General features: G+C 36.0%; 2 protein-coding genes and 1 long non-coding RNA gene across 4 annotated transcripts in view; 1 reads left to right on the top strand and 2 right to left on the bottom strand.

Moving 5' to 3' along the window:
- Positions 1-843, bottom strand: part of LOC106942268 (sialic acid-binding Ig-like lectin 12) — a 6925-nt gene extending 6082 nt beyond the window's left edge. For both annotated transcript variants that reach the window (XM_015025510.1, XM_015025509.1), the window contains exons 1-2: positions 768-843; positions 180-569 (exon numbers count right to left, since the gene is read on the bottom strand). In XM_015025510.1, coding sequence (XP_014880996.1) covers positions 180-569; positions 768-828 — 451 coding nt within the window. In that variant the 5' untranslated portion in view covers positions 829-843. The remainder of the gene's footprint in view (positions 1-179; positions 570-767) is intronic.
- Positions 844-5834: 4991 nt separating this feature from the next.
- LOC106942270 (uncharacterized) lies at positions 5835-12405 on the top strand. The gene is made up of 2 exons (XR_001423594.1): positions 5835-5874; positions 12257-12405. It is a non-coding gene; the product is annotated as an uncharacterized LOC106942270 (long non-coding RNA).
- The window catches only part of LOC106942269 (sialic acid-binding Ig-like lectin 12), a 7692-nt gene continuing 4693 nt past the window's right edge, over positions 10021-13019 (bottom strand). Inside the window, exons 4-8 of the mRNA XM_015025511.1 lie at positions 12191-12490; positions 11859-12116; positions 11547-11634; positions 11435-11465; positions 10021-10089 (exon numbers count right to left, since the gene is read on the bottom strand). Coding sequence (XP_014880997.1) covers positions 10036-10089; positions 11435-11465; positions 11547-11634; positions 11859-12116; positions 12191-12490 — 731 coding nt within the window. The 3' untranslated portion in view covers positions 10021-10035. The remainder of the gene's footprint in view (positions 10090-11434; positions 11466-11546; positions 11635-11858; positions 12117-12190; positions 12491-13019) is intronic.

A 13019-nucleotide genomic window follows, 5' to 3' on the forward strand; every position in this document is an offset into this window, starting at 1 on the left:
GTGTGTGTGTGTGTGTGTGTGTGTGCGTGTGTGTGTGTGTGTGTGTGTGTTGTATTTTATAGGAAAGAATTAAAGTAAACTTTCAAACACTAAAGACCACCAACATTTTGATAGATTTGGAAAGTCAAGTGAAAGTCAAGCAATTCTGTTTTGCTACAATAAAATTAAAATGTTCTTACCTTTAACTGTTATGTGAAGAGGATCAGCACAAGCTGTTCCCCTGTAGTCACCTTTCTCAACTCTGAAGTAATATTTGCCTTCATGACTTGTTTGTATATCAGGAAACAGAGTGGTGCAGTTTTTCTCTTTCAGGTTTCCAGTCATATTCAGTGAATATTTGTTGTTAACTGACCCACTGCTGTTGAAAATAACGATGCTTGGATTGGACCCAAAATTTACACCACCTTTCATCCAAACTCCATAGATAGTTTTACTGCTGTCATATCTAGGATCCTCTGTTTCATAGGTACATGGGATTTGCAAACAAGATCCAATCAGAGCTTCCATGTATTTCCGTGTAGTGATGTTGAGGGCTGGTGTTTGACCACCACAGTTATTAGCCAAAGCACCTGAAAACCAGACCGATAATGAACATAAAGATCAAAATCTGCCAACAGGAAAACTTCATGATCCTCAAACTCCAGATTAGCTGCATCATGTTACATTTGGAGACTTTAAGCAGGATCATGATCAAATATCTTAGACAAGAAATGTTTCATGTGATGTCTGACATTCTTCAAATGAAAGGAAGTGAACAAACATCTCACCTGGAAGAAAGAAGACAATCAGTAACATGTTGACTGTCAGCATGTTCTCAGTCAGAGCCATCAGACTGATAGTTGTCCTTCGTCTGTCAAATTGGAGAAGACCTCAGAAAAACACTTTTCAGTTTTTAAATCAAAGTATATTTTGGATAAATTATTTGGCAGCAAATTAAAACTGACATATTATAAACAAGAATATACCGATAGTACTGTGTTAGAAAGGTATAGTTCATCACTAATTTCAACAGTCTTTTATCGCAAAAAAAGTAATTTATTACTTTAAACGTTGCTAAAAAAAAAAAAAAGGTTCTTACCCAATGAATCAACACCTGTAACAAAATTACTTCAAATTAAGGAGAGTATAAATTTTGGCAGCTGAGCAGAAGATCAAAAAAAGAAACTTCTCTGTTTAAAAGCCGATGTTGTATGAAATCAAGAAGCCGTATGGTTTTCTTCCTCATCTGTAAAAGAGGAAGTTTGGTGTAGCATTAGCTTATAAGAGTCTATTTGACTGACGACTTCCTTGTAACATGTAACTGATATTCACTGTGTGTTGAATAACAGTGTTAATATGAAGATAAGGAACAGACAGGGGATTTTACAATGTAAGGAACATTTGTTTTATTTTTGTAAGGGTTAGTTAATTTCGAGGTTCATCTAACCAAAGCAAAATCTATATTTTCTTTCAAACATCCAAATTTAGCTATATTCACTGTCTAGTGTTGAAATAAAACAGTTAAAACTGATAAACTTTTATCATGTTATAAAATTAATCATATAAAGACTGCTAAAGTACTAATGATTGATACATAGAGCTTACTGATTTGTTTACAGCTGATTAATGTGTTTGTGGCATTAACAGCTGCAGAACAACAGCCATTACATTAAATATGTCATTGGCGATCAGGGCAAAATATAAACAAATCCAACCAATTGTTACTTTTTCTGCTCTTGTATAGAAATGAGGAGCTTTTCTCAAGCTCATTTTTCTAGGTTCCCAACTTGGTCTTGTTGACTATGGCGGTCTTGATCATCAGAGTCCAAATCTGAAGAGTTTTAACTCAATCCTTACCTTAATGTCTCTCTGTCGGTTCAGGGTTGTACTGCAATGGTTGGATATAATTTACTCCAATAAAGTCTTTCAGGAATTATTGATGCACAAAAAAAATATTTTCTTCTATTTCCATTTCCAGTGTAGAAGTCCTGTCTGTGGTACTTCACCGACTTTAGTGTCTGTCTAACTCAAGCAGGCCAAAATGTTAGTCAGTGCCGAGAACAAAGCTCATGTGTGACTGTCAAGAGAAAAAATTTACATTACTTCCCTTTGCACTGAAATTCAAGCTCCTTCAAACTGTACATGGCTCTACTGAAAGAAACCTGTTTGATTTCAGCTCACTGATATGCTACAAAAAGCATCGACACAGGCTTTGTCATCATTTTTGGAGAAGTGATAATGCTGTTTAACATTTTAATAAAACTGCTGCAAAAAGAAAAGAGCTGAACTTTCTCTTCAGAATGCAAATGCTCCAGATGTTTTTTTTTGTTTTTTGGGTTTTTTTGTCTTTTATTTCCAGATAACCCTCAGACTAAAAGCACCTCTGAGTAATGTCATTGTATGAAAATTTGGTAACACTATATTCGACGTGGTGTGAATAAAACTGACATGACGTAAACATGAAGGAGTTTTCATGAATGTTTACGACTGTTGTCATGAAGTGTCATTAATACCCGCGTTAAACGGACGGCGGAGTCCGGCGACGACAGGCGCTTAAATTCCGTAACAAAATTATGTTTTTATCTTTTTCTTTTCAAAACCTCTTTCTCTTTCTTACTGTTAATTCAATGTCACATGCTGTTATTTTTTCTTTAATTATGTAAAGCACCTTGAAATGCCTTGCTGCTGAAATATGCTATGCAAATAAAATTGTATTGATTCGGTAAATAATTACACATTTAATGCAAAATTGCATTAAAACTTGTATTAAAAGTCCATTAAATTTGTCAACTGTGCATCTAGTTGCTCTCTTAGATTTTGCTTGTTATCTGTCATCTTCCCTCAATCTGTTACTCTCAGAGTATTTCGGCCTTGTTATCCTCATTGTTCTCCACTGCTTCATCGGTTTTCCCTGCTGTCGCTGCTGTTGTCTTACTCTGCCAAAATCTTTGTAAGTTTTCTTATTTATCACTAAAACATGCAGTTAATGGTCATTTTTGGTAGGAGTTGCGCTACATGACACAGAGCTCAAAAATCGCTTGAGCTTTTAAATAATAACTTGTGTGTAGTATTAAAAAGCAACTTTCTCAGATAAACAAATGCAGTTTTTATAGTAAAGAAAAAGACTGGAAAAACGTGTTGTCACAAAAACGTATCGACACTTGAATAACGTGCAGATAAAACCGCAAGAAAAATCTAAATCTGGCTCTGTGGGAATTTGACCTAATGAGCAAAATATCGCAAGAGCAACTTCTGTGTTTGAAAATCAATTTTAGGTCAGAGCTGACAAGTGCTATTTATCCTTCCTCTTTTATGAAAGAGGATGTTAGCCTTTCAAACACATTGTCTGCCATGGTGTACAACACAGATAAGGAAAATCATATCTGTGTATTAACTTTCTGATTTGTTTCAATATGTGTTATTTTTATGCATAATTTCAAAGCAAAAAGTCATCTCAAGGAACTATAAGACAATGAAATAAAATTCCCATTCAGAAATGATAATACACTTCAATTACATAGGAAGATTATTTACATACATTATGATTTAATCCTAAGTGTAAAACAAAATCAGTTTATTATTATGATGATGTTTTTCTCTACTAGAACATTGAGTTTAGCGGTGCATAGCACAACTTCAAACCCACCAGAATAAGGTTTGCAACTTAAGGTGGAAGGATTTGGTTATTATTCATTTATTAGGTGTGGACTTCTCAGACATGTCCTTTATGGATGAGTGCCAAGAAGAAATCCATTGTTAAAATAAGGAATAATAAAGCCCATTAATCTGTGCAAAATCTGATGTACAGGACAGAGAAAACATGTGGAAGAAAAATGTGTTGTCACAAAAATGCTGTTGAGCAGGTTACAGTGACAGACTGATGCTCCTTCAGGTCAGAGGGAACATTAATGCTGGGACTTTCCTCACTCAGGTTTCCAGTCATTTTCACTGAATAGGTGTTAAAACTGTCACCATGTCCTGGCAGTCAAACATGAGATCCTTCCTCCCAGCAGCTGTTAGGCTTTACAACCATCAGAACTCCCATCAAACCTAGTAAGTGTTTACATACATGCTGGTATCTGCACAACTTTACCGTTGCAGAGATTTTTCCTGTCACCAGTGGTCAATAGTTTGGCTTCTAATGCTCAAGAAGACATGGACATGTGTAACTTTTTGAATTATTCAACTCAGTTGATTTTCTGGATTGGAGAACAGTATTTATGACTACATGATATTTATGTTAGAATTTTGTCCTTATTGTGTCATATTTTTATACATTATTCTCCTTTTATATGTACTTAATTTTATCATTCTGTGAATCAAATTGCTGTAATTGTTTGTCATTTCTCTGCTATTGCACAAACATTTCAATTCTATCCTAATCAGTTTTCCTTTAGAAGCACATTGTTTCTCCACACAGCTGTAGTAAGATAGTAATTTTGGGCAATGCATACATGAACATGATGGACAGCCCTAAGACCTTCCTCCTTTCTCTCATTGGTTGTTTCTGACTGGGTTGCATTTCTGTAGATAGCAGTAGGACCACAGGTAGGAGGCAGAGGAGCTTGATTTTTTATGTTTATTGTTTTCACATTTAGACAAATTATCTGTCTCAGACTGTCAGTATAAAGGGATTGCTTTAAGAAATATCAAATATATATATATTTTTAATAAATGTTACCTAATGCAGTTTTAAAGAAATGCAGAATCTAAAACAAAAGCAGAAAACCATTACCTTTAATTCCAGGACAAACACTGGAAGATATCTCATTACCCAGATCATTTGTAGCCACACAGTAATACTCTCCTCCCTCAGTGGCATTGAAGTAAGCCGGACCCACAGACACATTAAAGTCACATTAAAGGTTTGGCTCTGCTGGAGCAGCTCAGCTCCACCCAGCTACCTGCTGACACCAAACCTGATGGACTGATGGATGCTGAGGTGTTTCTAGGAGCATCTGAGGAAAATGAGACACATGAACTTTATTGATCACAAACAGCTGAACCATGACCTGCTGACAGGATCACTTACATGAAACACTGAGAGTCACTTCTGTCTCTGCTGTCTTGTTTCCTCCAATCACAGGATATCTGGCAGAACATCTGATGTTGTATCCATCATGTGTGTCTGACAGAGTGATGTTCTCCTGGATTTTAGTTGTAAAGGTTCCATCTGTGTTTTTCTCTGTTTGTCTGAGAGAGTCTTGTTGGAGATTCCAGGTGAGTTGAGGAGGTGAGTGTGGACAGGGAGTGAAAGCTGAGCAGGTTACAGTGACAGACTGATGCTCCTTCAGGTCAGAGGGAACATTAATGCTGGGACTCCAAGGAGAATCTGGGGTTTCACATCAAACCAACAAGATAAAAAGAAGCATCTGTAAAATGTGCATAAAGAAACCTCAACAGTTTTCAGTAGGTTTATATTTCTCAAACAGGACATATGTACTCTTAGGTGAAATGTTCCTACATTTTTTTTAACAATAACTGACTAAAAGTTTGAATCATTTTTGTCCTGAAGACAAAAAAAATACTAGGAAAAATGTTTAATCTCATAGGTGTTTCATTTTTCTGTTCATTTGTTTTATCTTTATGTTCATTTCCTATTGATTATATGTGTAATATGTGGATTATGTATCAAGATCATCGTCAGAATTTTTTTGAAGTAGCAATTTGTGTTCCGTCAGTCAAGTTTTGATCTATAGATATATGAAAATATAAGCTTACTCTTGGGGTACAATTCAACCCCTTGAGTTCATCACTAAAATACATCAAATTAATTGCTAAAATAGGAAAGGAAATGTAGTTTTAAAAAGCTGGTTGGTTATTATGAAAAGGCTGTCATAATGGATGGTAGACTTCAAACCCACATGCAGAATCAAGCCCGGAGATTACTGGTGAGTAAATGTTTATTAGAAAAAGCTATCACAATGTCTTGTAGATGATTCTTAGGTATAGGTCCCAGTCTCGCCTGGAAGCGGAGAAAACAGGTCAATGATCTGGCCAGAGGTGGACAAAAAGTTGGATGGGTTAACAGGAGTGATTAGCTTACCGCAGGCTGGTGCGGTTCTGAGAGCGGCAGGCAGATTTGCCAATGGAAGTTGGCTACTATCTGGAAATGAGAAACAGGGAACAAGTGAGGAAGGCTGACAACAGGCAGAGAGGTTTTCTCAAGAAGTTCAAATACAATGCTAGCGTTTCACAGGGGAAGGCTTAACAAGCTAGAGACTACCGTGAAGGGATAATCATCCAGCGGAGAGGAGAGGTCTGGTAGCTCCTTAAATCCTCTCCTGACTGATGATCCAACGAGCTACAGGCGTGCAGCTCCACTCCAGGCCACTCCCCAACGGGGAGCCGAAGGGGAGAGACACCTCTCTTAAAGGAAAAACCCAGAACCTGACAAAGGCTTTGAATACCAATTGGATTTTCTTTTGAAGGAAATGACTAGTAATTGATAGTAGTTGTTTTTTTCTTGTATGTAAACTCATTCTTGTGAAAGCAGATCATCTTTTGATAGTGTTTCATTGTCTTTCCTATTTTCAATGTTTTTTCTTTGTCTTTGAGATCTGTAAATATCATTTCAGAGAAAAACACTTTGAGTGAAAAATAGTTCTAATTATCAGAAATACAGTACTTTTTAACAACATTGCAGTTAAGTACGATAAATTTAAAAAATTGTCTTACCTCTTACTTTTAGCTGAAGAGGACGACAAACATCTGTTGCCATAAATGGCCAGTTCTCAACGCGAAGGTAGTATGTGTCAGTATAACTCGTATTTAAATCAGGAAACACAGTGGTGCAACTTTCCTCACTCAGGTTTCCAGTCATTTTCACTGAATAGGTGTTAACTGACTGACTCCTGTTGAAAATAACAGCGCTTGGTTTAACATTGAAATTGGTGATATTTTTCAACCAAACTCCATGTCATCTACTGATGTTATATGTGTCATGTGTTGAGCTGAAGCTACATGGGATTTGCAAACAAGATCCATTCAGAGCTACATTCTGACAAGGTGCACTAGCACGAAGGACTGGATCAGGACAATCAGCGAAGTTACCTGTAAAAACAGATTAATAATGGCGTAACATGAAGAAAACATTGACTGCAGACACATTTTATGAGCTGGAAACTCCAGTTCAGCTGCAGCATTTTATTTGTGGAGAATAAAAACAATGTTGGGATGAAACATTTCATGTAATGTCTCCAAGTGAAAAGAATTAAACAAACCTGGAAGAAAGAAGACACTCAGTATTGCCAGCAGGTTCACAGACAGAGCTGCCATCAGACTCTCCTCTGTCAGCTCTCTTAGAAATGGATTAAAATACCTGGGAATTATGGGTTCATATTTTTGTTACAAAACAGTCATTTCTGAGTAAGGCAGCAAAATTGGGAACTTAAATGTCAGTTTGATGTGTTGAAAAAATAAGCAAAACCACATGTATCTTTAAATGTTCACAATTTCAGTATAGAATGCAAAAAAATAAGTAAATTGCCCATTAGAAAGAGGACAGGTTCCTTAAACATAGACATGGCAGTTTATTAGTTATGGTATGAAAAAAATGCAATAAAAAACTGCTAAAGAAATCTCATCTGAATAACCTGAAGCTACAATATTTTGAGAAATTACCTGTAAATGACGTAAAGTGTGAAGTTCAGCTGATGAGCAGCAGAACAGGAACTCGCTTCTCTTTTTCTAAAAACCAGCAGTTTTGAAGCCCACGGCTATATTTATATTAACTTCTTCTTTAAAAAAAGAAGGATGTTGGCTGGTTTTAATTTGGCTGTCAGAATATGTATGAGCTCCTGTAAACACACACACACACACACACACACACACACACACACACACACACACACACACACACACACACATTTTAACTTACTGACTTACTGTGCTGAACAACAGTTTGAATATTTAGACATGGAATAGGGGGTTAGTCTGCTCAGGAATCGATGTAGATAAGTTTGATCAGATTTGCTGAGCATAGTTTATTAAATTTGCTTCATTTTTAACCCATAAGGAGAAGTAATGACACAAAAGCTGATGAAGCAAACAGGATATATCAACAGGAGACTTCAGAGTAGACAAGAGCTTCAATTGCATCACATGTACGGTAAGTGGGGATAGCAACGCTGGATTTGTGGCTTTGCTGCAGTCAGGTGGTAGTTTATCCAACTAACCTCACAGCTATGAGAGTCCTCCAGCATCTATTGTAGGATTACCAGAAACACTGAATCCTCCTTAAACGTCAGTGTGTGCTGGGGTTCATAAAAAGTTTGTAAACCCCTTTTTAAAGATTTGGTGAGAATGTCATGAATAAGTGCAAAACATTTTCCATTCTGGTTGAAACGTATTTTCTGTCACCAAAAGAAAAACAAACAATTTCACTAGAGAAACAGAAGTAAATAAATAAAGTAGAATAACCAAGCATGGTAGTCAGATCTATTGTCTGATTATTGTTCTCTGCAAAAGTAGTAACAACCCTTTAAGTTTTTCAATTTATGTCATTCGATTCTACTTCTACTGATGCCCCGCAATAAAATAAAATCTAAATCCCTTATGAAGTTATGCCATAAATTATAAATGGATTTAATCTAAGTGTAACTCTCCCTCTGTAGTTGATAATGCTGACCCCTAGTGGCTGGTTAAAGTCCACCAGAGTCAGGATTAGGAAGCAAATGCTTATTTGTCTATTTCTAACTTAAAAGACAGAAAAGAAAAACAATGGGTCACTTTCAGCTACCACACAGCAAATCAGTGATTTCCACTCAGCCAGCACTTTATTGATTAATGCAAGAAGGAAGACAGGAAGACGACATGTCCACCAGCGCTTAGGACCTGATCTAAGTATACTGTAAAAGAAAAAAAGGAAGAAAAAAAAACTTATCTAATTTATGGTAAAATATCAGCAGCTGTGGTTGCTGAAGTTTAGCCCTATAAATACGGTAAAATTCCTTCAACCACAGCTGGTATTTTACAGTAAACTAAAGGCGTTTTTTCTTTACAATGTAGACAAAACGTAGATTTTTAAAACGCTTTTATCTCAAAAGGTCTCCAACTCATTTAAATCAAGCACTGAGTAAAAAAAATACATTAAATTCATGTGATTAAAGGCAAAGGTAATTTTATTTATATGGCACATTTTCAGCAACAAGGCAATACAAAGTGCTTTACAGGAATTAAAAGGAAATACAAAAAAAAAATAAAGGAAAGAGCAAAAGAAGAAAAAGCTAATAATGTTGATCCAAAGTAAATAAACTAAATACTCACTGTATCTAGGCACTGTAATTCACTATACATCCAAAAATTCAATGGACTTTGGTTGAGTGTTACAAAATCATGACCAAAGTTAAGTTATATTCACTCTTTTCAAATACAATGTTACAATGTACAGAGTCAAGGAAAAGAGTTTGTGTTTACGTCAATGTATATATGTAGCTACAGTTGTTCTGCCTTCATGACAATGATTTCATGCACTGATAGCAACAAAAAACACCTGATTAAAATTGATATCATTTAATCAACTGAAACAGAAAAAATACACGACTGGTGAGATTTTATGCTTCACATTTCATGTCAATATCCAGTATCACTTTTTTTAAAATCAGTAAAAAAATTAAAAGCACACGTGCCTGTATGAAGCAGTAATAAAGAGAAAACCATCTATTAAAAATAAATCTACTTCACCTGTTTAGAGACAAAACCTTTACATTCAGCAAAAGTTCTGCTTCACTTCCACAACCTATTTATGTTTTAGCATCTTTAAGGCTATTTTAATCGCTCAGTGATCCATAAAAGCATTGCTATTTACTCCATAAGTATCATTATCATCACATCTAAATGCAGAAACAAGCATCAAGAAATAATAAATCATTTCTAAACACAATGACTGGAGATGTGATCAACAGTGTATCCAGCCTCTCACCATCTTTGCAGACAGGAAATCGCCTCTTGAGACACAAACTTTAACAACTGGACAGAGAAACTAGATGGTTGGATAGAAATAATAAATCCTCCCACTGTCAAGAGGCTTTGACATCTTTTTGGTCTCCTTTTGGCTCATGATGCTTCAGTCATCATCACGTTGTTGACGTAGATTGGCTCGTTTGTTTCCTGTGGACATGAAGCAGATAATGTGTTTTGGACTAAATTTAACATGAGCTCAAATTGTTTCAGAGGTAATAAAGGCTGGTCTCTTTGGTTTTAGTCTCACTGTGTTCCAAACTAAAAACAAAAAATAACACATTTAATCCTAATGTTACCTGATGACACTGAACATCAATGTATGGATGTGTGTGAGGGAAACCATCTCACTTCCTAAGTGATTTTAGAAGTTTAAATATTATAAAAACTGAAAAAGAAACTGCTGAACTTCAACACTTGATCTGGACGGCATTAAATTGGCCTCCAATAATAAAGTGAAGAATCTCAGTGTGTTTTTGTTTGATAATTTCTTTTATTTTTTATTTTATTTATTTTTTGGCCAAGGAATGTCATTTAAGTCCCATTTTAAACATCTTTTGACGATTTCTATTTTTCAAGCTAAATTTTCTATTTTTGCAAAAATACTTTTTTTGTAGCTATTACATTTGTAACACAAAAACAATTGAAAAATTTTGCTTCACCCAGATTTTTCATTTTTATGTCTTGTAGATACACATTGAGTGTTGAATGTATGGATTGGAAAATACAATAACTGTAGAATAAAATATTCTGCTCGTGGATTTCAAGATTGATCAAAATAGCACAAAAAGAAATGTCATATTGGACATGCTTATTTATGAGGATGTACAGGTGTTGTCCAAGTGTGCCATTTGAAGTCTCCAAATGGCACACTTGGACAACACCTGATACACAAACGTCAAATGACTGTAACTCCTCAGTGCTTCAACATACAGTCCTCAATGAGGGCTCTAATGAAAGAAAATGACCAGAGGAATTCTCTGGTAGACACGAATTACTGATAGTGAAAATTACTTATAAATAAAATATCATATCTGTCAATGTTTGGATTTGAGAATACGGGAAACTTTTAGCAGGTTGCCGCCAGCGACAGAGCGGGGGAGGGATGGAGGTGGTTAGTGTACAGTCAGACCTCCTCCCAGTACATACTGTACTATTTGATATGCATGCTCAATTGAAATTTTTGTAAACTGATTTCTTTGTAAAGTGCCTTGAGACAACACTTGTTGTGAACGGGCACAATATAAATGGATAAAATAGAGTTGAACATCTGTGCAGACTATTCAGCATTGATAGTAAAGGACTACATGAGCAGATGAGAAGGACACTAGATATTCACCTTTGGTGTTTCTGAAATCTATTGACATAGATATTATAAAAGGCATTTTATCAACAAATATAACACTGATGATTTAGATGTTGCCTAACATTTTTGTAGTTCATCTCACATAATTTGGCAGTGTTAGAATGCAAACAAAAAACTCAGATAGTTTACCTTCTTTGGTTTCTTGGAGAATCTGAACCAGCTGAAAGGACAAAAAGTATTACCTTAAACACCAACATCTAACAGCAGCTGCACAGTATCAAGTCATAGAAGAGAATCTCACCACTCAAAGATGATGATGCTAATGCAGAGCAATACAATGCTCAGGATCTTCAATATATTAAGGATCTGGAATTCAGACACTTGGTCTTCTGTGATGAGAAATCCAGAGTAAATCCTCATAATTCTTTGTTACTGCAAATAATTTGAATCTCAATTGTTTTTACTCTTTTTAAATTTGTTCTACAAAACAAATTCTGAACTAATTGAGTAATTTTTACACAGACAACAAAACGTGAAAACTGAAACATGACAAAACAAATAAAATCAGCCTTAAAGAACAACTTGACAAGATGAATGTAAGTTCACAAATTACCTTTAATACTAAGAAGGATCACTGATGACCTTTGATTACCCAGATCATTTGTAGCCATGCAGTAAAACTCTCCTCTCTCAGTAACACAGAAGCTGAAAACCTGTCCTACAGACACATTAAAGGTTCCATATTTGCTGATCCTGAACCAGGTGAATCTGGGTGGAGGTTTGGCTCTGCTGGAGCAGCTCAGCTCCACCCAGCTACCTGCTGACACCAAACCTGATGGACTGATGGATGCTGAGGTGTTTCTAGGAGCATCTGAGGAAAATGAGACACATGAACTTTATTGATCACAAACAGCTGAACCATGACCTGCTGACAGGATCACTTACATGAAACACTGAGAGTCACTTCTGTCTCTGCTGTCTTGTTTCCTCCAATCACAGGATATCTGGCAGAACAGCTGATGTTGTATCCATCATGTGTGTCTGACAGAGTGATGTTCTCCTGGATTTTAGTTGTAAAGGTTCCATCTGTGTTTTTCTCTGTTTGTCTGAGAGAGTCTTGTTGGAGATTCCAGGTGAGTTCAGGAGGTGAGTGTGGACAGGGAGTGAAAGCTGAGCAGGTTACAGTGACAGACTGATGCTCCTTCAGGTCAGAGGGAACATTAATGCTGGGACTCCAAGGAGAATCTGGGGTTTCACATCAATTTACACATTTTAATAAACAAAGCAGCTCTCTAAAAAGTAACAATTGAGTTCAATGCCATTTTCATATCCTACATCTGACCAACTAGGATAGAGTACTCTCTAAAAAGTGTATTTCTAGAGTACACTTCTTAGAGTGCACTTTCAAAAGTGTATTTGAAACAATTAGGTTCAATGCCTCGTTCATATCCAGCACTTTATCATGATGCAAGCGTCATCAGTAACAGATGCTGTACTGACTTTGGTGCAGAGGTAGAGTACAACTCACATAAGGAGACCTTAGTCCTCAATGCAGTCGTCGTAAGTTCGATTCCAGCCTGATAACCTTAGCGGCATGTCTTTCTCTCTGTCATTACCGACTTTTCTATCTAACTATTTAATAAATTTAGTTGGATAAATGTAATTGAATTACTTGTTACCAGTTGAAGCAATTTAATTAAGTTTGTTCAATTAATGTCTTTTGACAGTGCAAGTGTAAAGCTTGGTACATGCTTTATATATATATATATATATA

Source organism: Poecilia latipinna, unplaced genomic scaffold, assembly GCF_001443285.1.
Source record: "Poecilia latipinna isolate Pla-1442-1.1 unplaced genomic scaffold, P_latipinna-1.0 Scaffold4151, whole genome shotgun sequence".
Lineage (NCBI taxonomy): Eukaryota > Metazoa > Chordata > Actinopteri > Cyprinodontiformes > Poeciliidae > Poecilia > Poecilia latipinna.